Raw genomic sequence first — 22,928 nt, 5'->3', positions numbered from 1 at the left:
CCACCATTGGTATTTCCCTGGTTTTGCGTTTATTTTTTTACCTCCTTGTCTCCGGTGACAAAGTACTATTTTCACACTGCAAGAAAAAGAAAAGCTAAGCAGACGAATTGTTTGTTGATAGGTTGTCGGCAATTCTCCCATCCAGCGTTCGGTCAGCAATGAACATTTCCCACTCGACACCGCGGGCGAAGCACCAAGTAAGTCGCCGATTCCCTGCAGGGACAACGCCCAGTCTGCGCCGGATCGTGTCTTCCGTCGACCTTCTTGCTGCGACCTTAGCTATACGGTAGAATTCCCATATAAACAGGCTTTGACTGTCTTGGGCTACGGCACCAGTCAGGAAATGTCCGCATTTGGGAGTCTCGGAGAATATCCTGGACGCACAGGAGAAAAAGGAAAAGACCTGCCGAGAAATGCCTTTGCAAGGGAAAGGTAACTCAAGATAAGCAGTATAAACCTTGTCTGGGCGATTCTAGAACCTCGTGGTCGTAGCGGTCGGAATAAGGCACGAGTCATCCCAATTAGGCTGATGATGTAGCAGCCATAGTCTGAGACATAACAATGATGCTTGGGGCTCTGTAGATGCGCATGGACTGTCTTTGCAGTTGAGGTCACTTGGTAGTAGTAGTAGTAGCTACTACCGTCAGCCAAGGTCTCAAGGGCAGTTGAGTCAAGGCTGTAGGCAGAATCCTTGCTGATCAGTCAGTCAGTCAGTCAGTCAGTCTTGCCTTTAGAAGAATTGTGTACCGGCTGGATCTGCTGATTCCGAGAACAACGAGAATATTGCCAGCATCACCAGTACAGCATCACCCGCACTATTAGTGTGGGTAAGGAAGAGTAAAGCACAATCTGAAACTTTGTGCTGTAGATAAAGTTTAATGCTTCGTCCTTTTTCTTTTATTTTTTTTTTCTCTCTATTTCTTTCCTTTTCTGCTAAAAGGAACAAATTCCGATGACCAAAAAAGGTTTAAAAAAAGGAAGCAACTGGGTCAACCAACAGGAATGTGAGAGGGAGAGAGAGCAGTGAGAGATGGCCAAGTCAGTCAATCCATCAGTTGGCTGGTTGGTTCTCCGCTGGCCGACGTGGCTGCCCTCGCCAGGCGTTCATTTCCCATCCTCCATTCCGTGCTTTTTGCCCTTTGGCTCTCTTCTCTCTTCCGTTGCGACGGACTTTCTGCGCCACGCGCATTTCCCTTTCCCTCCCACTCACTTGTATGTAGGTGGTGAGGATGCCGTGTGTCATCTCGGTCGCTTCATACCCTGAAACCCTCCCTTGTGCTGCAAAGCCTGGCGTCATCTGCTATGATCCACGGCCCCCTTCCACATTCCCTCCATTCATTCGCTTTCTCACCCCTCTCGGATTGTTCCAGGGCTGAGTTCAGTTCAGTTCACAGCCTGATCTTGACCTCGGATTCCTGCCCGCTCTTTGTCCCGATTCACGATTACTGTTCCTATTATTATTCTACACCCGTGTTTATTCTTACGCCAATTCCCTCCCCTCCAATCCCTCTCTCACCCTCTATCTATCCGTTCAATCTCGCCTGTCCCTGCCGCCGAAACATCCCCCTCCTCTTCATCTGACTCAAAATTATCCTGCTTTTGGATGAATTTTGCCTCATTGTGCACTGCTTTTCCCGAAAATCTCCTCACGTACGGTGTCTGAGACGGCTGGGACTGCTTCTTGTACGGGAAAACATTGCTTGGACCACGAGATCAGGCTATGATTGAAATACAACATATTTATCCCTACCTCATCCTGTGTGCTTAACTCGCTACCACACTCTTTGATATTCTCCTTTCCCACCCCCTATATGCAACTTATCCCTTAAGCTTGCCTGGATTAGGATTAAAGTGTTACTGTCGGATCGGCTCGGGTATCGAAACAGTCTCTTGTCACTCTACGACCGGCCAGAAGGATACCCAAACTATACGCCACCATCCTTGCACGCCTGCTTGGTTATTATCGCTTCACAACCTATCCGACGGCTCCCTATCACATTAGCGCCGTCATGGGATCCCATGGTGCATCGTCTTACCGGAATGGTTCGAGGACCGGTGGCAGTTCCAGTTCCACTAACAGTGATGTCTCGGAACGCTCGAAAAGCACGGCCCCTACGATCTACAGCGATCGACCCACTCCCCTTCACAGAGGAGGTATAGACATGGACATTTACGATGAAGAAGAAGATCCTAAAGCCTCGGTGTCGACCTACGCCTCTACGATCCCGTCGGAAGATGATCCTCCAGAGACCCCGCGCTACGAAGTAATCGACCGTCAGCTGGACGTGTTCTCAACAGATGTTGTCCCTTCCGACCCGTCGACTTTTGGGCAGCTATTCCCTTCCTCTCGACGACTCCTGATTCGACACGACGATGCGACACTCGATGGAAACATGAACCTCCGCGTCGACACGATGGTGCCGCAAAGAGGTGGATATCAGCAAGATGTAACTTTGTTCCATCTTCGCATGTATGACCTGTTTACGCGAAAGTGCTCCTTCCGACGCTACTGTCGAGACTCTGGGCGGGAAGTGTGCCACTCAGAACGACGGCCTGTCGCATCGAGTTCGGACAGGCATCCGGTGTTTCGACGGTCGTGGGGTAGTGTGCTGGCTAGCTTGCGGCCGGGTTCAAGTGGCCACGGATCACTGCCTAGCCACGAGCATAAGCGCCAGGACTCGGGCTATAGGTCGGCGGAAGATGATGAAGAATATTTCGAGGACAAGCATTCAGAACACCGAGGTGGCGGGGATCGCCATTTTGTGCTAACCGATAGCACGTTACTCGAATTTTCAAATTATGCTCACGTAGAGCTGAGGCGCCGAGGTGCAGGTCTCTCCAAGCGATATGAATTTGAGTACTGGTCGACCCGGTACCAATGGAGACGCGAGTGTCGGAAAGATGGAGACTTGCGCGAAGTCTCCTATCACCTGGTTAACACGCGCACGTCCAAGACCGTCGCTCATATCGTCCCAGAGATCCTGACCCCGATGGAGGCAGCTGAGGAGGAGAAAAAGGGAGGATGGGTTCCACCATCATCCATGTGGATCAGTGACCCGTCAGTGTATGAGAAGATGCCCGACGTCGCCGAGTAAGTAATTCAATTTCCCTCTACTTAGTGTCGGGTCGAAGGTCTTCCTTTTTAGAGTTTGGGGCTGACTAGTGTACAGTGTGTTTGTTGCCACAGGCCTAATATCTTTTGTTGACGATTGCATTCGCCGCCGATGGCACACGAAGAGACCGTCCCAATTCATCCAGCCGATGCGATCAACCCTTTCGAAGAGTATTGAGCTCATGGGTCCCCGGCGATTTCTCGATGAGGTGTTCCACCGACGAGGGTCCGCATAAAGAATGATAGGCTATCGATGGAGGAAAAACGGATGGTCAAGGGCGACACGGCGGCAACACGTCATGCCATCGTGTTGTGAGGGGAAAGACCGGTTTGCAACCGGCGCAGTTTTTCATTGACAGGGGTCCCTAGCCGACCACTTGGCTCTAACGACGATAACGACCGCAAATGATGATGGGATTTCCTTTTTCCTTTTTCTTTTTTTTTTTTTTTCTTTTTCTCATTGGGAATTGGCAGGGGGGTGGTTCGCATTGAATTTTGGTTGGCTCATGTGCTCTAAATTTTTCTTGTTTACTTCTTGGTATTTGCGCAGCTGAGGGGAAGAGGGGGTGGTACATTTGGGCGGTTGCCGGAAGGACAGACCGGCATGATTGGCGATGATGTGTTACAGGAACCGGAGGGTCGTGCAGGTTCGGATGAGGGGGGGGTGTGTGGTTGACGGTGGTGTTGGTGATGGTAGTAGTGGTGGTGGCAGTGGTGCTTGCTGGATGTAGTTTAGTAGTTACTTACTACCTAGCAGTACTTACTACTAGTAGTACTAGGCAAGTGGGTGGTGGTGGTGGTGTGAACCTGAGTTGGCTGCCTGTTTCAGCCTCACCTTTTCCCTCTGCTGGCATCTTCCTGGTACTATTTTGAATTATGATCAGCATTGATCTTGGGGATGACGCTTACGCATGTCAATTTATAATGCTGCATATCTCATGAACTTAATGCCTAGCCAGCCAGCCACCTTGGACTTTTTATTTTAATTATTCCCGCCAGCTAGCTAGCTGTCGACTCTTGCTGTCCCGGCCGGGGAACAGGACCCGCGATTATAGTTCGTTCCTTGTCTGCCTGACTTGTTCAACCCCTGGTCTGGACCAGATCAGATGGCAAGCGAAGAGGACAACATGCATGATCTGGCTAGGCTTGAAAGGGGAAAACAATTTAAAAAATTATCCAAGAAGATAGTGCTGCTGTGCTGATGAATGTACACCAGAAAGGGAAGTGACGGAGTTGAGTGGCAGCCAGGTACACATTCCCCCCCGGGTAGAGGTACTACTTACTACTACTACTATTCCAATATGTTACGGGACAGTGACATGAGTACTGGAAACTGGATAACTTCTTCTATCCTTCGATACCATCTCCTCTACCACTGCCCAGCAATCGTTCTAATACTCTACTCAACTCCATCTCCAGATGAAACTCCGCCCCAAACTACGATGATGCGGGGCAGATCGAGGCTCGTCGCCAAAAAAGAAACGCAACGGCGCGTCGAATCAACGGGCTGGTCGCCGCCTCGAAAAGCGGTTCGTGGAAACGTTCCAGCCTTCCCCGTTGTTTGGCGCGCTGGTTATCAATCTTGCTTGCTTATGCAGGTTCTTCATCACTTTCCACGATTTCCTTGCTGCTTCCAATAAACTAACAGAGAAAAAAAATAATTAACACAACACCCCCCCCGGTCTCTCTTCTCCCCCCCCTCCCCCTTCCCTTTCCCCATTAAGGTGGTTCGCAAGTAGTCGCATATTGCAAGCGAAGAGAGATTGAACTGAAATGATGCACGTATGAATGCCCAACACAATGCCAGAAGAAAGCAACGAATCATGGCATCTCAGCTGCCGGAAATGGTCTGGGTCAAGCATACCCAGCTCGCTCTTCGCTGGCAATTTGTGTCTCCCTCAGAGTGATTCTGATGCACAAGCTGGCCTTCCAACATTATTTTCTGTTTCCAGACCCCTGCTGAAGGTTTCGCTTTTTCCCCCTTCCGGGTTATAGTGATGCCATCAAGCAAGCTCTGGCCACCCTGGAATCTGCAGCCCCCTTCCCGATAACAAGTACCCATGCAGAGCGGCCCGGTCAATGACCGTTTCGTTCTAGGGCTGAGGGTAACCATTTGATGGGTCTAAAAATTGACAATGGCTCGAATTTTTCTGATTCGAGTCTTTTTGATGAGCTGGCACGCTGGTCTTTGGGCCCGCTTCCAATATTCTGAGTGGCCCAACTGGTCAACATAAAATTATACTCTGGCTTCGATTCGTCACTATTCGGTCTATGGGTCCCCTTCCTCCGCTTTTGGGCAACTACTAGGCCTTCTCAGGTTCCCCGTCAACCGTCCCATGCCTTCCAGAAAGAGACGGTCCTCCTTCCTGAAGAGCGTCTATGAGGCGAGTGGCTTGTTCCTACCCGATGTATACATCGTTTGCGGCACAGGAGATACAGAACTCGAGCCACGATGACCGGGAGTCCAGGCGTCCTTTCTGAGTTGTCAAACAACACTGGCTGCGAACTGGCAGATTTTCGGTTTTACCCCCTGTATCACAGCTTCATTTCTTTGTCTTGGATTATCCCCCCATCACAACCCCCTGTCTGTCAGTAGATCTGGCCTAGGTGGAGACTAGCGGTCCTATTCCCTGTCTCCTGGCGTTTCTTCAAGGGCACACATTCAATCGGCGTGCGCCGGCCCGTTCCAGCTTGCAGCCTCAAAATGATCCGCATGTACTCCATGCAACTGGCGTTCCCTGAGTGGAGGAGGATAAGGAGGGGGAGAAATTGCTGACACTGTGCCATGTCCACATCGGCATGCATAAGCCCGTCCGTTAGGTTTGATGATTAGGTTCCGTGTTTGTCACGCCAAACTGGTCCTGCTTGCACAGTGACATTTTGGGGTTTGGGAGGGATGGCCCACAGTTTATATGACTCCCCGCTTCCCAGGTCTATCGACGCTGTTCGATTGAAAGGGCAGACCAGTTCGCAAACTTCCCCAAGCAAAGTCAAGACGAAGCAACATAGCCGGGCAAAAATTTTCTATCTTTTCATCTTGAACCCTCATTAGTCCTATTCATTTTCTACTTTGACCGATCTGACCATCCATTGGTGTTGTGTGGTCGAAAACCCCCCTTCCCATTATTTTCAATTACTCAGGGTGTAAAGTATTGTCTGCCGTGTGAGAGAGTTTTGTTCTCCAACCGTTGTGGGATATCGAACCCAATTCAGATCTGCGCTTTGATTTCTCTTTGGTGAAAACCCAAAGCCAGTCATTCTTACCAATTGTTTTTCTCTGCTACGAAAAATACACACACACATCCTTCATCATGGCCACCAAGACTTCGCAGGCCGCAAAGGAAAGCAGGATATGGCAGGACAGACTTAGAAGTATGCCCCACTCCGCTGCAATAATCTTCCTCTCTGCACTTTCGACTTAGCCGTTACGGCGGCCCCCTTCTTCGTCCAAGTCAACTAACCCTGATTCCCTCACAAAGTATACTGCCTAGAGAACAAATTGGAGGAGCCGATTTACAATTTTGAATCTGATCGTCGAGGTGAGAAGCTTTTTCTTCCTATCCCCCCCCCCCCCCCAGCCGTCCACTCTCCTGATTACCCCTCGTTGTTGGGAGTTCCTTGTCCTTTCATTGCCCCTCACTGCTTGCTGTTGCCCACAGTGTGCTTGTGATAGCGAAGCTAAGCTCTGCTTCACCGACTTTTGAGCCTCCTCATTTCAAGCAAAAGGTCTGGTTATACTGACGGGTGTGTCGCTGTTCAGGAGGTCGCACAGCTTGGACCTCCAAGGTCACCGTTCAGCACCGTGTCCCGGGAGTCCCGTGGATAATTCCGGGACGATACTTCTTCGACGGTGATAACAATGCCCGAGAAGATGCTGCTGAGGTCGCTTGGAGGAAGTTGACCAACACCCCTTGATGTTCGTCGAGAGGCTGTATTTCTAGATCTTGTCTGGATGTTCACTGGGAGAATGACTCATGTCTCTCTCCTCTCCCTCGCCCTCGTCTATTCCGGTTCTTCTATGATTTTTTTATTTATTACGCTCAGTTTGCTTGTTATGTACGACGCCATCCGGATTGATGCCTACTCCTCGGGTCTCGCAGACATGTACAACACTTCGGATGTCGACAATTGACCTTTCCCTCTTCGTTCTCGAGACTTGTTTGCTCTTTCCCCGCTCGATTCCCTTGATTATTCCCCAACGCAGAATGGCACGACAACGGTATGGGGTGGATTGTGGACATGGCTGAGGCTCACTTCCTGCGGGAAGAAGGTTACCGTTGAGCGGATGAACCTTGGCCCCTGTCTGTTCTGCAGTGTGCCCTTGCCGGAGTCGGCTCGGATGGTCCGGTCATATTGGTTTGATTCAATCCGCAGGCGGCGAGCGCATTTGACAGTCCTGTTGTCATCTGCGCCAGTTCTCTAAAAACCGACAGTCGGGCCCCGAACGAATGCTTTAGGACGACAGAACAGATTCGTGCGATGTGCGAGCTTTTTGACAGTTTGACCAAGTTAGTTTTGAGGCCTTTATTCTCTTTCCTCCTTCATCATGGTAGCGATTCATACTGCCGGTCTTTTTTTTCTTATTGTTTACTTTCCCTCCTATGCCCGCTTGGCCATGAAGCAGAGAGGCGCCCATCGCCCATGCATACTGGACAAGCGATCGTCAGTGCGGAGCAGAAGCGACTTGCTGTGCGCCAACTGAATGCTGGCAGGTGAGGGAGGGAATTTGACAAGTCAACAAAAAAGAAAAGGAAAAAAAAAATCTTTCTCTTCTTTTCCAAATCAGTTCTCACAGCGTTTATGGGCGGAGTTGAGGGAACATCTCGGGAATTGTTTTCTTTTCATCTATTCCAGACCGTTGTGTCTTTCTTATTTTTGGCGACAGTGCCTGGTTGGGAATAGCCCCTCCATGGATTGGTGTAGAGACTAATGTCTGCCGGGGTTCAAATTTTTTTACTTTTTATTTTTTCATATTTATCCCATCTATTTTTGAATGAAGTCATGCTTCAATTTAAATATTTTTTTTGGTTATCTTTCTATTTGGGAACCGAGCAGTTCCTCAAGACCAGCCCAGTCAATCAGTCCGTCAGCGCTAAGTGAAGAAAAGAAAAGTGGAAGACCCTCAGGTCCCACCGCCAGTTCGGGAGTTTTGTCAGACGCGGAAATATCCACAGCACCCAAACCCCTGGGATGCCAGGTCTGGATAGTGCTTAGCGGGTGGTGTTCAATAGTGGTTGCTGACCCGTATAACCCTCCAGGAGAAGGGAAACCTTACTTTATTTATTCTTACCTACTGAATATTGGCAAACCAGACCTCTGGTTTAGCAACCCGTCATGGCCCTGAGCTTAACCTTATTTCCTTCACGTGTTGTGCCCGCCCGCCCGCCAGTCTCTCCGGTTCCATGGTTCGCATGCCAATCATTCATTTATTATTCTCCGTGGGACCCGCGCACCCTTCACACCAAACGGTAGATGGCAATTAGGTATGCCATGGCGTCTGCTATTTACTTTTGGAAACAGTCTTCTCTGCAATATGGGGCACAGTTGCTCCAATTGGCATCCACCGGATTCCTTGTTTTGAGTTGGCGAGAACTAACTGCCTTTTTCTTTCTAGTCCATTTTGCTTTTTTCCTTTTCGCACTAGCATGACTCGTTCACCGTCCTACCTCTCGAGACTTGGGCACGAATTACTCTAATTGCACAATTGGCGGCCGAGTGGTGCTGAATCCATCTGAGAAGAACCTGGGAAATAATATGGTGGATATGAAGAATTGTTGCTGGTGAGTATGTGTCTCCAATACAGGAAGACTCGCCAGTCTGACAGAACCCCCCTAACTTCAATTGTATACTATTCATGATATACTAACCTGATAACTAGCATGCAGTCAATCAATCAATAAGCGAACCTTTCACCACCCTTGGTGCCCCTGTTCCTCCATCCATAATAGAGTCGCAGCAGAATACACCCCGCCGTGACCATCAGCAGCAGCGCCGCATTCGTCCAATGTCCCGTGGGATAACCCTTCTTCTCCTCGTCGGACTTGTATATCCACACCCCTACGATTTGTCCCGGCGCCCCGAATGACACGTTCAATGCAATAGCTAGGCCGGTCCCTGCTGTCGAGCGGATATTGGCAGATAGCCAGCCGAGTAAGGGCGGGATGCAGGCGAATGAGCCACTGGCTGCGACTACGAGACATCCGTATCGGTGCTGTGACACGAATTAGTGGATGGTCTGGATAATGGCTGGATTGGGTTAAATGCTTGCGCGTACCAAGTATGCGTCTGCGGGAAGAACGGCAGATGCGAGGAAACCCATGGCTCCGATAAAGGCAAAGAGGGCGGAATGCAGACCACGGCTGTGTTTCGGTTCATTTATCAGTATTGCTCTGGTTTGAAGCAGTGACTACATACCTGTTGAAGTGGTCGGCGGACCATGCAACGACAGTAGTCACCACATAGGCAGCAGCCCATGGCGGTACTGTCATGAGCTGGGCCCGCAAATCCGCATATCCAAGGCCACTGACAATGGCAGGGGTGAAGAGGGAAAGACTGGAGAAGGGGGTCGAGATGCCGAAATATACCTATACCATCATTGTTAGGGTCTGTCGCTGATATGCACTGGGGGGACTAACTATATAGTGCGCGTATAGCCTCCATTCCGTCAGGATCTCCTTTGCCTCTTCCCAGCTCATAGCTTTCGCTGTTCCATGAGAGCCTTCCTCTTTCAATCGGTGGATAGCAAGTTCCTTCTCTTCCGGGCTGAGCCACGACGCCGACTCGGGATAGTCAGGGAGGAAGAACCAAACGAGGAATGCCGAGGCGCACGACGGAGCGCCTTCGATGATGAACAGCCATCGCCATGCTGACAACCCGCGAACCTCGTTCATATGTCCTACGCCATAGGCAATGGCACCGCCGAATGCACCCGCGAGGGTGGCAGATGCTAGGATGAGAGCGACGCGCATGGACCGCTCTGAATTGCGATACCAGAATGTCAGGTAGTAGACGAGTCCGGGGAAAAGGCCGGCCTCCGTGGCTGTCATGTCAGGGTCAGCAGATTCCGCAGAAGTCGATGTTAAATCTATTACCTCCAAGCAGGAACCGGATACCAGTCACTTGGGCGAAGTTGTGCGAGCCGCCCAAGCCCATTGTGGTAGCTCCCCAGGACAGCATGAGGAATCCGATCCATCTCTGTTCTCGTTAGCCTTGCTCTGACTGGGCTGGGGATGACTTACGCTGGGCTTCAACTTCTTGAGCAGATAATTGGAGGGCACTTCGAACAGCGCATACGCGATTAAGAACACCATGAGTGCGACACTGTATGATTAGCAGTTGCACAGTCAACTTGACAGCAGAGGTACCTACGTGTACTGGTATGAAGTCATGTGCGTCTCCGAGAGGAGGTCGTTGCCGGTGTCTTGGTTGAGGATTTTGGCATTTCCTAGTCTGTCAGTATACTATACTGCATGCCCTAGGATGTCAATTACCTATGTTGGAACGATCCAGATAGCAGAGAAGATAGATGCCCGCGCAGAGTGGCACAATTCGCAGGTCTTGCTTCCAGACCAGGGCTTTCTCGCGAGTGCTGAGATCTATTCCAGTATAGCTCTCTTGCGTTACCTGAATTGCCATTAGAAGACTGTGATGTGAGTAGGAGGAGAGCTAGAAAGCGCACCTGCGGAGCAACTTCAACATCCTGCACGCTCTCAGCGTGGTCCAAATTCTTTTCCCCACTCATTGTGATGTCTTGAGCGAGACAGGTCTGTCGTGAAGCTCAATAATGGTGAATCAGTAGCAGCACCCCTTGTCGCAATAGATCACCACGTAAATCTCCGTGACTCGACCGTGCGTCAGAGGGAGACAGACAGGAAAAGAGAGTGCAGAAAACTCCACGCGAGAAGACCGACAGACCGGCTGACTCCAACTCAGTCCAGCTTAGCTAGCCCCGAACCGGAGGCAGACCGCCATCCCCAAAGGCTACTTAAGCTGCATGGCTGCTTGCTAGTGGCTGATCGGCAAAATTGGCTCAGTTGAGCGGAAGTTCCTTTTGCTGCGGGCGCGTCAGTTGGGTATGCAAGGTTTGTTTGCCATTGATTGATTGGAAGGAAAGAATTGGGCTTGTAATCTTTCATTCTCTTGAGCAGGTGAGAATGCGCTCGTAGTAGACAGATGTGAGGAGGAAATTCAAAATGATGAGGATAGATAGTCTTCTCCAGGGCATCCTCCACATCGAAGGACCTCCGCAGGGACCGGCAATACTATGAAATGGGGGAGACGGAGTAAATGCGGGGAAGATGCCCGTATTGTAATTCTGTATGGCCGTGACAGCATTCCTGGTATAATACAAATTGATGCAAAACATACAAACAAGACAAACACCACTGATATTGATCCAAGACAAGAAAGACAAAAAGAGTCGCTGACAGACAGACAATGCCCATGCTTCTGGGTAGTTCATGAATGTATGCCCGAGTCACCGCACAGAATTGGATAAGAAGCTGCCGCTCAGGCACCATACTATCCACCACCCCTACAACCTTATATAAATCGGCAACAACATCAACCCTTGCCCGCATCATCCCCTCTTCAGCTCCAGCTCCAGCTCCAGCTCCGAGCGGGGCTCCTACTATCGCAACCATGTCGACTGCCACGACCACCACGCCCACGCGCAAACCCATGCCCTCGGCATTGACCTTTGACTTACATGCCAAGTGTTCAGTATGCTCGCTACTTCAACACTGTTGAAAAAATCATCGTATGCTGACTACTATCTATACCTAGACAACCAAAGCACGCGCCAGTACCCTCCGCCTCCCCCATGGCGATGTCCCCCTCCCTATCTTTATGCCCGTCGCGACCCAAGCCTCCCTGAAGGGCTTGACGTACGACCAGCTCCGCCAGACGGGCTGTCAGCTCTGTCTGAATAATACCTACCACCTTGGTTTGAAACCCGGACAGGCGGTGCTGGATGCCGTAGGCGGGGCGCATAAGTTGCAGGGATGGGATCGGAATATTCTTACGGATAGTGGAGGGTGCGCTTGATTTCACTCTGTGGAAACTATACCTTCGTGGGGTTGTAATTGACTGACGGAGCGCAGATTCCAAATGGTGTCCCTGCTTAAACTTGCGACTGTTACGGAGGAGGGTGTACGGTTTTTGAGTCCTCATGATGGCACACCGATGTTCGTTATCCCCTTTCCTCTCGGGGTAGGCTGTGTTTGTGGTTGGCGAAAAGCTAATGGTAGTTTTTCTTGTTGAAGGCTGCTCACCCCCGAACATTCCATCTCGTTACAGAATTCGATCGGATCCGATATTATTATGCAATTGGACGACGTGATCGCAACCACTTCGCCGGACCAGGCGAGAATCTACGAAGCCATGGAGCGGTCTGTTCGCTGGTTGGATCGTTGTATTGATGCACACAAGTACCCGGAGAGGCAGAATCTGTTTTGCATTATCCAGGGTGGACTGGATTTGGAGATGCGGAAACAATGCTGCGAGGAGATGGTGGCGCGAGATACACCGGGAATTGCCATTGGTGGTCTTTCTGGTGGTGAGGCGAAGGAGGACTTTTGCAGGGTGTATGTTGTACACTTTTTCGTCTATGTGGGTTTGGGCTAATAGGTTAGGGTGAATACTTGTACGGGACTGCTCCCGGAGAAGAAGCCGCGATATGTGATGGGAGTGGTAGGTTGTTCATTTCAGAGGGTGTATGTGCAGGCTGACCTGGTTAGGGCTATCCGGAGGATCTGATCATGGGAGTTGCGCTCGGCGCAGACATGTTTGATTGTGTCTGGCCGACACGGACGGCTGTACGTTTTATTTTCTTGGCTGATGTACCTTGACTGATTTCTTTAGCGCTTCGGCAACGCCGTGGTCCCGACAGGGACATTGAACCTGCGACACCGGTCTTTTGCAGAAGACTTCCGGCCGGTGCAGGAGGGCTGCACCTGCAGCATCTGTCTCCCGAAGGAGAAGGGTGGACTGGGCATTACGCGGGCATACCTGCACCATTTGGCGGCAAAGGAAACCGTGGGAGCGCATCTGTAAGTGCCAGTCCAGAGTGTGTATGGTATGATGTGTACTAATGAATAGGCTTACGATGCACAACGTGCACTATCTGCTGTCGTTGATGGGATCGGCGCGACAGGCCATCATAGAGGACCGGTTCCCGGCGTTTTTGCGCGACTTCTTTGGGAAGTTGTATGGAGAGAAGACGAATTACCCGGAGTGGGTAGTGACTGCACTGCGGGGAGTGGGAGTAGATTTGATGGAGTAAGATACCAGATACCAGTTGAATAGAGTCGTATGCTACTGTTCCATCTATGAGATCTATACATCGTACCTCCGAGATCGGATATTACATCCGACGACACGGTCACATGACTACGTGGCGCGTCGCGGGCGCGTCAATCCCAGCATTTACTCCTCCATCCCACTTCACCCCAGACACATTCTACACATCACTTATACCCCATATCAAAATACCACAACACACAAAACACAAAACATCAAGAAGAAGTCATCATAGAGAACTATACAAAATGGCCCCCTCAGCCGAAACCCTCCCCACCCAGGAGTCAACTCCCCAACCCACCACCACCACCACTCCCCAGCCCATTCCCCACGACCCAACCCACGAAGAACACCAATACCTGAACCTAATCCGCCGCATCCTCGCAGAAGGCGAGCACCGCCCGGACCGCACCGGCACAGGCACACGCTCAATCTTCGCCCCTCCGCAAATGCGCTTCTCTCTCTCCAAACCCTCCACCACCTCCGAAGAACCATACACCCCGATCCTCCCCCTCCTAACCACCAAACGGGTCTTCCTGCGCGCCGTCCTCGCCGAACTCCTCTGGTTCATCTCCGGCACGACCTCCTCTGTACCCCTCAGCGAAGCGGGGATCAAAATCTGGGACGGCAACGGCTCGCGCGAATACCTCGACAAAGTCGGTCTCTCGCACCGGGAAGTCGGCGACCTGGGCCCCGTGTACGGCTTCCAATGGAGACATTTCGGGGCGGAATACGTCGACGCTAAGACAGATTACACCGGGCAAGGTGTGGATCAGTTAGCGGAGGTGGTCAAGAAGTTGAAGGAGAATCCGTTCGATCGGAGGATTATTATGTCGGCGTGGAATCCGAAGGATATGAGGATTATGGCTCTGCCGCCTTGTCATATGTTTGCGCAGTTTTATGTTAGGTTTCCGGATGCGAAGAGGGATGAAACCGGGGTGGTGAGGGATGGGGAGTGGGGGAAGGGCCATTTGGATTGTTTGTTGTATCAGAGAAGTGCGGATATGGGGCTGGGTGTGCCGTTTAATATTGCTTCTTATGCGTTGTTGACGCATTTGTTGGCCCATGCGGTTGATATGGTTCCTGGCACCTTGGTGCATACGTTGGGTGATGCTCATGTTTATTTGGATCATGTGGATGCGTTGAAGGAGCAGATTGAACGTGAGCCGGTGGCGTTTCCGGAGGTGAGGATTAAGAGGGACGATAGGGGTAGTGGGGTTGTGGATGGGTGGAAGGAGGAGGAGTTTGAGGTCGTTGGGTATAAGCCGCATAAGGCGATTAAGATGAAGATGAGCGTTTAGCTGGTACTATACTACAGCGTATATAGAGTTAAGACAGTGATAGATGAATATGATTAGATAGCAGCAAACAAGTAAGCAAGGGTATATACTCTACATCCCCCCTCTACACCACCACCTCCCTCCGGGAAAATTCCTATAGAATAACCCCCGCCCCCCTCAACAACACAACCGTATCCCCCGACTTCACCTTGGCACCCACACTCTCCCCAAACTCCAAAAACACTCCCCCCTCAACATGAAACACCCTCAACTTCTCCTCCTCCCCTCCCCCGCGATTATTCACATTCTCCACCTGCAACCGTCTCGCCGCATCATCCAACACCCTCCCCACCTTCCACCTCTCATCGAAGAAAAAGTCTCCCCTGGGCGGATCCGTCGCCGGCTTATTCGTCGTCTCACTCGTCCCCACAACATGTAAATAGATCCGTTTGTCGCTGGGGATGTTGTTCTCCCCCTTGGCGGTGCGTTTCATGGTATTTAGTTGCACTGCCCGGCTGGGTGGTTTCCTCCCACTACCACTACCACCACTACCACTGGTAGAAGAGGAGGAAGAAGAGGGTTTATTCCCCCAAGCGCGCAACTTCCCAAACATCGACTTCAACGTATCCGTGCCCCCTACTCCCCCCGCATTCCCTCCTTTAGCACCATTCCTACCATTGTTATTCCCCACAGGCCGACAATCATGCCCCTCCCTCAACCGATGTCTAAGACAATACTCCTTCCGACACTGATCGCACCGCACACCAGGGTCAGTGAGAGTATTAATGAGTGTTTTGCACGAGATATGCGCGCATTGATCTGCGGTGTATATATTGGGTTTTTGTTGTTGTTGCTGAGTTGTGGATGTGGATGTGGAGGTTGTTGTGGACGGTGAGGGTGAAATTCGGGCATTCGGGCATTTATGCGCTGTTTCGGTCCTGTGTTCCAGACAATATGTTCCCTTGCAGGAGGGACAGCGGAATGGGAGGAAGTCGAGTTGGTTGCAGGTTGGGAGGGAGCAGTGGGAGCCGATGGCGTCGAGGTCGGCGTCTGTTGCTGTTGCTGTTGCTGTTGCTGTTGCTGTTGCTGTTGTGGGTATTGGGGACATTTTTGGTGGGTTTACTGAGTATCGGTTGTTTGAGAGTGGGAGGTAGGGAGGGGAAAAGTGAGGATAAAGATATGTGGAGGAGGAAGAATACTCCGTAGATTGAATAGACTAAGTAAATGTTTAATAATGTTCTTTCTGGCAGATGCTGGAAGCGCCTGGCGGCGGGAGTCATGCGGAGAGACAGAGAGAGGCAAATGACTCAGCGTGGCGGTGCACAATTTTATCTGATCGGATCGGAGATTGCTCGGAGATATGTGTGCTACATTCAATCGATTAATTATTCTGCTAATTTTAATTCTTTCTGACATAGAGTAAAGAAGGAATGACATGGAAAACTCCAACACGAGGGGTATATCAAACAAGTATCAAAAGTATCAAGTCCAACACAAGGAAAATCAATGAGTGAATCACAATGATAATTAAGTATTACCTCCCTTCCTCTCCTCCCCCTGCTCATCCCTCCGTACGGCCTCAGCAAATGGTATCACCCCGCTCGACATCATCACCGGCAATCCATCCCGCGCCAGTGTCATTCCGGGAGGAGAATATAATGCCGATGGCGGACGTCCTGGTGTCAATGGCGGCGACATGACCATGCTAGCTGCAGCCTCGGGTTCACTTCTGTCCCAGCCATTGGTGGTACTGCTTTCAACTTTGCTCACGGACGGCGGTGACGAGGTCACAGGCGTGACGATCGATAGTTCGTCCTTGACTTCTGTCTCTGGTTGAACTGCCACCGGTGCGGGCTTCGCCGCAGACCGAGCCACCTTTGAAGCCGAGCTCAGTGCCCGACCAGCGGGCTTGCGAGGCGACTTGGGGGTCTGCGTCTGCGTCTGCGTCTTTGAACTGGCCTTGGAGGCCGCGTGCTTCCGCTCTTCCGCTGCTCGTCTCTCTCTTTCTCTCTCCCTGGCTGCATTCTCTTCTGGCGATGGGACCTTCAACTTAATATGCAGCTTGCGTACCCCGGCTGTCAGACTGTCCAGATCATCCTGGGGCCCATCAGGATTCGGTGACCCTTCGCTTTCTGCAGAAAGAAAAGCCGGCGGCACTCGCGGCACAGGAGGCGTATTCGGACTCGAGGTTTGTCGAGGTGTGCTGGATAGTGAAGTACTGGTCTTGCGCACCGCGGCACTCGACGCGGGTCTGGGCCCGGTCGGCTCTGGCGTCGATACTGCTGACCCAGCTCCTGCACTCTTCCTGCGGGTCACGCGACCGGGTGTCTGTACTGCAGAAGCTGTGTCTGGCGCTGTGTCGATGGTGGTTCTCCGACTGCCACGAGCTGCAGGGCGCTTGACTGTCTCGGCCGGAGGCGAGGCAGGCAGCGAGGGCTTGGGCTTTCGCACGCGGAGCTTCATCCGGCTGTCTTCTGCGGTCGATGCTGTAGTTGTAGCTGTAGCCGCAGCTGCAGCTGCAGCTGCCACCGCCGCCGTGGTCGCGCTTGTGGAGGCTGCATCTGCGGCTGTCTGACGCTCCCGTCGCAGGCGCGATGCCTCGGCATTGAGTTCTTCTGGCCGACAGCTTGTCGTCTGCCGACCGGTCGGCACCAGGACCTTGCATAGCTCATGCGTGGCAGTCGCCCAGCCGACTGGCGGGGGTGGAGACGGTGCTTCCGGCTCTGGGCTCGAGTGCGAACCGGTCGACCTGCGGTCTCGCGGGGGATTGACCACTTTGGCAGAAAATGACTGCGTTGTGGTTAAATAGGTCGGTACAGCCTTCTCCCGGGGCTTGACAGGTGCAGCTGGCGAATAAACCAGCGCCTCCAGTTCCTCCAGCACGCCTGGTGACCACCACTCACTGTTGTACATCGGTTCAGTGACCGACCGCCCCTCTGCCGAATCAGACAGGCCCAGACGATCTGTCATTTCTGACGCGAGACTATCAATCTGCCGGTCATCCACAACATGGGTGCTGCCCTTTGCATCTCCCAGCGCAGACAAATGACTGAGCACACCGCTGGTCAATGCGCGATTGCTGTATCCGCCCTCGAGGACACTGATGATTCGTCCATCCGTCCCCAGGCCCTCCTCGTTCGCCATCCGCACCACGTCGGCCGTGAACCTGGCATAAAACTCGGTGGGCACGTTTACCTGGTGGCGCTGCATGCCGGCGCCCTCCCACTCGCTCGCGTCAAACCCGGCTGAAATAAAGATGGCTGCCTTCGGCGGAGGTCCATTGGGCGTGTTGGCCAGCCGCTCGGTATGCATGCGCAGGAACGCCCGCGCCTTGTCGATCAGCACAGTGTACTTGGCAGCATACAGGTCCCAGAATTCTTTGTCCGACTTCCACGGCTCCAGATGCACGTTCCAGATGGACTGGCCATGGGCCTTATCAATACACACGCTCGCGTTGCGCACCTTTTCCGGCTCCCCCATTTCACACGGATAGGAATTGATGTCATGCAGACTAAAATATCCCACCATGGTCTTTCGATGGGCGGCCGCATTCCGTGGCGCGGTTACCGCTTTGTGATTCTGCTGCCAGGCGATATCTTGTGATCCGTCTCCATGATGCAGATCAAAGTCGAGGATGGCGGCATGGGTCAAGCCATGGGTCATGGCCGCATACGAAATGCCCACATGGACGTTGTTAATCCAACAGAACCCTGACGGATGACCCGCAGAACAATGATGACCGGGCGGGCGGATGCAGACAAACGCTCGCTTGGTTGGGCCCGGACCCATGACCGCGTCCACGCCGTCACTGACACCTCCCAGGGCGCCTTCGAACGCGCTCAAGGATTCCGAGCACAAATAGAGGTCTCCTTCGTGAAAAGCAGGGGCATTCGTGGCGGCGCTGTCCTTGCCGGCGCTGCGAGGGCGGACCAACTCCTTGCCGTTCAACGCAAGCCGGGATTCGGCTGCATCGCACATGGTCTTTAGGTCCTCCATCCACTTGGACCCATGCACGTGCGTGACAGCAGGCGAGCTGAGCGACAGTTTCCGTGCCGTCTTGCGAATATGGAATGGCGGGACCGGCAGCTGCTGCGGATTGAGATCGGGATGAGGAGCGAACGTGCCTCCTGTATGCCGCCGGGCTAGTCGAACATATGCGGCCGAAATGCCCAGCACGCTGGCCTGGATACGCTCGGGACGCTCGACGATAGAGTTAAGCGCCGCGCGGGAGGTTCGCGGGCGCGAGAAGCGATGGCCATAACACGCATCATGGACGAGCACGAGTGTCTGCGACTGTGGCTTTGTGGACTGATGCCACGCCACTTCTTTGCGAAAGGACTCTGCTGCGATAGATGCCGCTGCAGCTGCAGCGACAGAATGCTCCGCCGACGCTGTCCGATGACCCTTCTTGGCCATGTTTGGGTGGGTGGCGGACGCGCTCGTCGGGGAGGTGCCGAACGAGGATGAGGAGTGTCGCGATAAGCTGGGTCGGGGTGAAGTGGACGCTCCACGGTTAGAACGTAGCGACGCGGTGGATGAACGTTTCTTCAGGCTGGGCGAGGACTTGCGACGCTCATCAGCCAGGGAGCTGGAGCTGGGAATGCGACGTGGGGTGGGATGCGCCTGGGTCGCGACAGCACGCGCGGGGGGATCGGAGGGCGATAACAGGGCGGCTGATGAGAGTCCAGGAGATGAGGGAGGCAGGGACATCGCGTGTAGAGAGGGATAGCTTAATCTCTGAGTCGAGGCAGCCGCATCATCTGTAGACAGCGGGGACTCGGTTGCTGGGGGGGATGAAGCCGCAGTGAATGTGGGCTCATGGCGCTTGGAGGGGTCCATATTGGGCCCATCGGGGGGTTGTTCAGTGGAGGTTCTGTAGGTGGAGTAGAGAGGTAAACTGGAGTGGTAGAATTATAGAATTATAGAATCTAGATAGAAATAAAAGAGAAATATAATGCGACAAGAGTTGGTAGATGGGGAGGGAGTAGAATACTCAGGGATAGATAGGGAGGAGGAGGGGGGAAGGAGGGAGAGAGGAGAGGAAGAGAGACAGAGAAACAGAGAGGAGGAAAGGGAGGCAGACAAGATAACAACAAGCACGGGAACTCAAACCCGGTTCCCTCCATCCATAAGTCAATCAATCAATTTGCATTCCATCAAATCAATCAATGCAATGCAGGGTTTCCCCTCATTCTTCAAGCTTCAACAATCAAGCTTCCAACTTTCCAGGTTCAGGGGCCGGCGATCCATCCGGGATTGCGCTCCACTTGGCCTCTCTACTTAATCTCTACTTCTACGTACTGGAGATACTTACTAGATACTACTCAACTCACTACTGCTGCATCTAAAGTATTCCTTCCAAGGGTGTCTTGCAGGAACTTGTCGAGAATGTGACCCATCATCCCTGACCGGGGCTAATGTGGTTTCCAATAATCACTGGTCAGACAATAATCGATCGTCTTATTGCTGCCCCCAAATAATCCATGCATCATCCGGGGTTCGCGCATCACAATCAGATCGTTCCCGATCCGATCGGAGCAGTCAATCTATCTATATCCATCCAGATAACATACATTGTCACCCCAATGTATAAAACCCTCCTAAAATAAAAAACACCAAAGAGAGGGTATGAAGAAGTCTCTTTTTTCTCATCGGGATTGTGCAAAGTCCCGCCCGACCCTGTGAAAAGCAAAAACACAATAAACCCCGAGAAACGCCCGAACCGAACCCACCCAAAGGAGAAAGATGATCCATGCATCCAAACACCGGTGCTGATGATTCACAGAATACCCCAATTCACAAAGGAAAATAAAACGATTGCAAAAACACACTCGGCCACATCCAAGGCAGCTTAAAAGGTCCGCGACCGTAAGCTAGCGAACAAGGACCATCGCTTCTTCCGTGGAGTCGGCAAGCTTTGCTCGCTGGTCTCGCTGGAGGCGCTGGGCTCGCTCCTGTCGCTCCTGTCACTCTTGTCTGTAAAGCTCAGCATTGAGAAGCGTTTGCGATCCTGTTTGCGCTCCTGCTTGCGCAACTTGCGCTCCGACTTAAAGCCGTGGGTTGCATGTCCGTAGCAGAAACAGTGCATGTGGACCAACTGGATGGACGTTTCGGGACAGTAATTGTTCTCATTGTTGCGCGAGGAACAGAGCTGTTGGCCGGCATCTTCTTCACACCGGCACCATTCATAGACCATAAAGTACTGGCGGCACATCTTGGAAATGAGGGGGGGCAGAGGGCAGAGAAGCGGGTAGTGTGATTGATGAGTTGGTGATGGGAGGCAGTGCAGAAAAAGTAAATTTCACAAAATAAGAAAAGAAAGCGAGAGATCAAATGTGCCGGAAGTTTAAACGGTCGAATCTAGATCCACCAAGAAGCAATTCGTGCCCAAAGACCGGCCGCGCTGAAGAGGGTTTGAGTCGGTGTGGATTTGGGTGCGGGATTCTTCTGACTCCGCGGTCTTCCGGAGAGGGGGTGGAATAGAGAGGTGCAAGAATGTACTCGGTCGTACTCCTTTTTTGTGGTGAAAATGCGGGTAGTAACACTGCTTTCAAAGCAGGTGGATTCTTGCTGGCCGTGTCTCGTAAGTTGAAAATCTATTCTGCGTAGAAGCTGGTGGACGAGAGGGCGGTTTATAGTTATGATATACACTAGATGACGATGGAGGGATGGAGATCACTCGGCGTTCCGCGGGTCTGGACTGGGCGGTTCGGTTTAAGGGTCAAGCGGTTTGTTGGAAGAGCTGATATGACGCACTTCCAGCACAACCAGGCTGGAGGGATGACAGTCTCCGGGACTGTTGTATCAAAATCGAGTATGGGAGGTAAATTTCCAGGTTCATCAATGCGTGTTGAGCAAGAAGAGGGGAAGAGTTGTGAGGAAGAGGAGGTGGTGGGGAGGAAGAGAAAAGGCGAAGGGGAGCAGAGCGTTAATGAATGAGGGCAAGAGAGCCAGTCAGTCAATCAGTCAGTCGGTCAGTCAGCGGAATTCTACCACCACTCCATTCAAGCCGACTGGGATGATCAATGAAGGCAAATGACGGCAGAGTGTTTCTTTAAAAAGAGCCAGCATGAGAGAAAGGGCAATGAATGACAATGCAGCAGCAAAGAGCCGTCCAGACAGTTGGTGCAGAGCGAGTGTTTGACGTCAGCTGCAAGCGCTGTGGTGGAGTAGGGCGTTAAAGAGTGTACCAAATGGAAGGATGGAATGATGGCTTCATGCAGGAAGGGAGGGAAGGGAAACGGTGAGAGATGCAGCAACCCTGGTTCATCATGACGAAGAGGAATCGACGACTACTTTTACAAATGCTCACTGGCCCGGCTACCACGGAGAATGAGGGATGATCGGACTGTCGTATCGATCGAAGCCCAAGCCAACTGGGACCTAGTCTACTAACTGCATTGCCTAATTCGGTTGGCTCCTGAGTCCTTTTCTTACTTAGTGTTACCCTTTTCATTTGGATTTTCTTCTTATAAGTCGCTTTTTTTGTTATTTTTCTCGAAATTGTTTGGTTCAGTTCCGTGATGGTTCCCCGGTCCATCCGGGTTTTGAATGTCACTTCAGAGTTGTGGTCAGTGGTACGTCAATTTATAAAAGGAAACATCAAACAAAAAAAATTAAGGCACAAAAGCGAAGCAGAATCTGCTTCAACCATGGAAAGAAAAGAGAAGGAAGGGGAAAAAAAAATTGTATTAATAATAATAAATCAGGGGGAGTATAGTTATGTGTTTGTGTGTGCGTGCATCAGGGGGTAAAAAAAATAAAATAAAGGAAAAGGAACACCATTATGAAAGGAATAAAACGGACCGGATAGGAATAGCAGTCGAACATCCGGCGAGTCGAGGTCTAGGCATCTGTATTTCTTTAGTACTTACTATGTTTAAGGAGATAATGTCGGACATAAAAGCCCCGTGTTGGTTAAGTTGGTTGCTAGACCGCTCCGAAGAGAAAGAGAGGGACTGCGACTATTGTTTGTTACCCACGAGCTCCTCCTTCAGCCGAGATAGTCAACACTAATGGTCTCGGAAGACAAATAGTCCCTTGACGAAATGGAGCCGGATGGAGTCGATGGAAATTGGCAGTGGGTTCGGGAGTAAGACGAAGGTCTGACTTGACAGCCCCCCTTCTCCGGGCGGCGGTTTTGGGAAACCAAAACGGGCTCCTAGTGTGATCTACCGGCAGAAAGTGGAAAAATAGAAAGAGAGAGAGGGGTGAAAGGGGATGGAGGGGGTAAGGAG

At 51.8% G+C, this 22,928-nt stretch overlaps 8 protein-coding genes across 8 annotated transcripts; 4 read left to right on the top strand and 4 right to left on the bottom strand.

Annotated features, from left to right (window-relative positions):
* Positions 1–2,009: 2,009 nt before the first annotated feature.
* Positions 2,010–3,348, top strand: AtWU_00630 (uncharacterized protein; the record flags this gene model as incomplete). Its single annotated transcript, XM_035495745.1, has 2 exons — positions 2,010–3,091; positions 3,171–3,348. The coding sequence occupies 2 exons, from the start codon at positions 2,010–2,012 to the stop codon at positions 3,346–3,348; spliced, it is 1,260 nt and encodes a 419-aa protein (XP_035351638.1).
* Positions 3,349–6,423: 3,075 nt separating this feature from the next.
* Positions 6,424–7,027, top strand: AtWU_00629 (double-stranded RNA binding motif domain-containing protein; the record flags this gene model as incomplete). The annotated part of the gene is made up of 3 exons (XM_035495744.1): positions 6,424–6,484; positions 6,604–6,651; positions 6,873–7,027. 3 exons carry the CDS (start codon positions 6,424–6,426, stop codon positions 7,025–7,027), a joined length of 264 nt encoding a protein of 87 aa, XP_035351637.1.
* A 1,978-nt stretch (positions 7,028–9,005) lies between these two features.
* Positions 9,006–10,853, bottom strand: AtWU_00628 (putative MFS transporter; the record flags this gene model as incomplete). Its single annotated transcript, XM_035495743.1, has 9 exons — positions 9,006–9,323; positions 9,387–9,471; positions 9,527–9,696; positions 9,748–10,151; positions 10,204–10,306; positions 10,351–10,432; positions 10,481–10,556; positions 10,603–10,735; positions 10,791–10,853. 9 exons carry the CDS (start codon positions 10,851–10,853, stop codon positions 9,006–9,008), a joined length of 1,434 nt encoding a protein of 477 aa, XP_035351636.1.
* Positions 10,854–11,752: 899 nt separating this feature from the next.
* AtWU_00627 (tRNA-ribosyltransferase family protein) lies at positions 11,753–13,394 on the top strand (the record flags this gene model as incomplete). The annotated part of the gene is made up of 8 exons (XM_035495742.1): positions 11,753–11,833; positions 11,897–12,147; positions 12,214–12,297; positions 12,376–12,696; positions 12,745–12,802; positions 12,850–12,927; positions 12,974–13,161; positions 13,211–13,394. 8 exons carry the CDS (start codon positions 11,753–11,755, stop codon positions 13,392–13,394), a joined length of 1,245 nt encoding a protein of 414 aa, XP_035351635.1.
* Positions 13,395–13,659: 265 nt separating this feature from the next.
* On the top strand, positions 13,660–14,712 carry AtWU_00626 (thymidylate synthase; the record flags this gene model as incomplete). The annotated part of the gene is made up of 1 exon (XM_035495741.1): positions 13,660–14,712. The coding sequence occupies one exon, from the start codon at positions 13,660–13,662 to the stop codon at positions 14,710–14,712; it is 1,053 nt and encodes a 350-aa protein (XP_035351634.1).
* Positions 14,713–14,845: 133 nt separating this feature from the next.
* On the bottom strand, positions 14,846–15,799 carry AtWU_00625 (AN1-type zinc finger protein; the record flags this gene model as incomplete). Its single annotated transcript, XM_035495740.1, has 1 exon — positions 14,846–15,799. One exon carries the CDS (start codon positions 15,797–15,799, stop codon positions 14,846–14,848), a length of 954 nt encoding a protein of 317 aa, XP_035351633.1.
* Positions 15,800–16,218: 419 nt separating this feature from the next.
* Positions 16,219–19,530, bottom strand: AtWU_00624 (histone deacetylase hosB; the record flags this gene model as incomplete). Its single annotated transcript, XM_035495739.1, has 1 exon — positions 16,219–19,530. The coding sequence occupies one exon, from the start codon at positions 19,528–19,530 to the stop codon at positions 16,219–16,221; it is 3,312 nt and encodes a 1,103-aa protein (XP_035351632.1).
* Positions 19,531–20,542: 1,012 nt separating this feature from the next.
* Positions 20,543–20,905, bottom strand: AtWU_00623 (uncharacterized protein; the record flags this gene model as incomplete). Its single annotated transcript, XM_035495738.1, has 1 exon — positions 20,543–20,905. One exon carries the CDS (start codon positions 20,903–20,905, stop codon positions 20,543–20,545), a length of 363 nt encoding a protein of 120 aa, XP_035351631.1.
* Between the last annotated feature and the right edge of the window lie 2,023 nt (positions 20,906–22,928).

The sequence above is a fragment of the Aspergillus tubingensis genome (assembly GCF_013340325.1).
Source record: "Aspergillus tubingensis WU-2223L DNA, scaffold_2, whole genome shotgun sequence".
Taxonomy (NCBI): Eukaryota; Fungi; Ascomycota; class Eurotiomycetes; order Eurotiales; family Aspergillaceae; genus Aspergillus; species Aspergillus tubingensis.
Note: the sequence above shows the minus strand (reverse complement) of the source record. Positions and strands in the feature narration are given on the sequence as shown.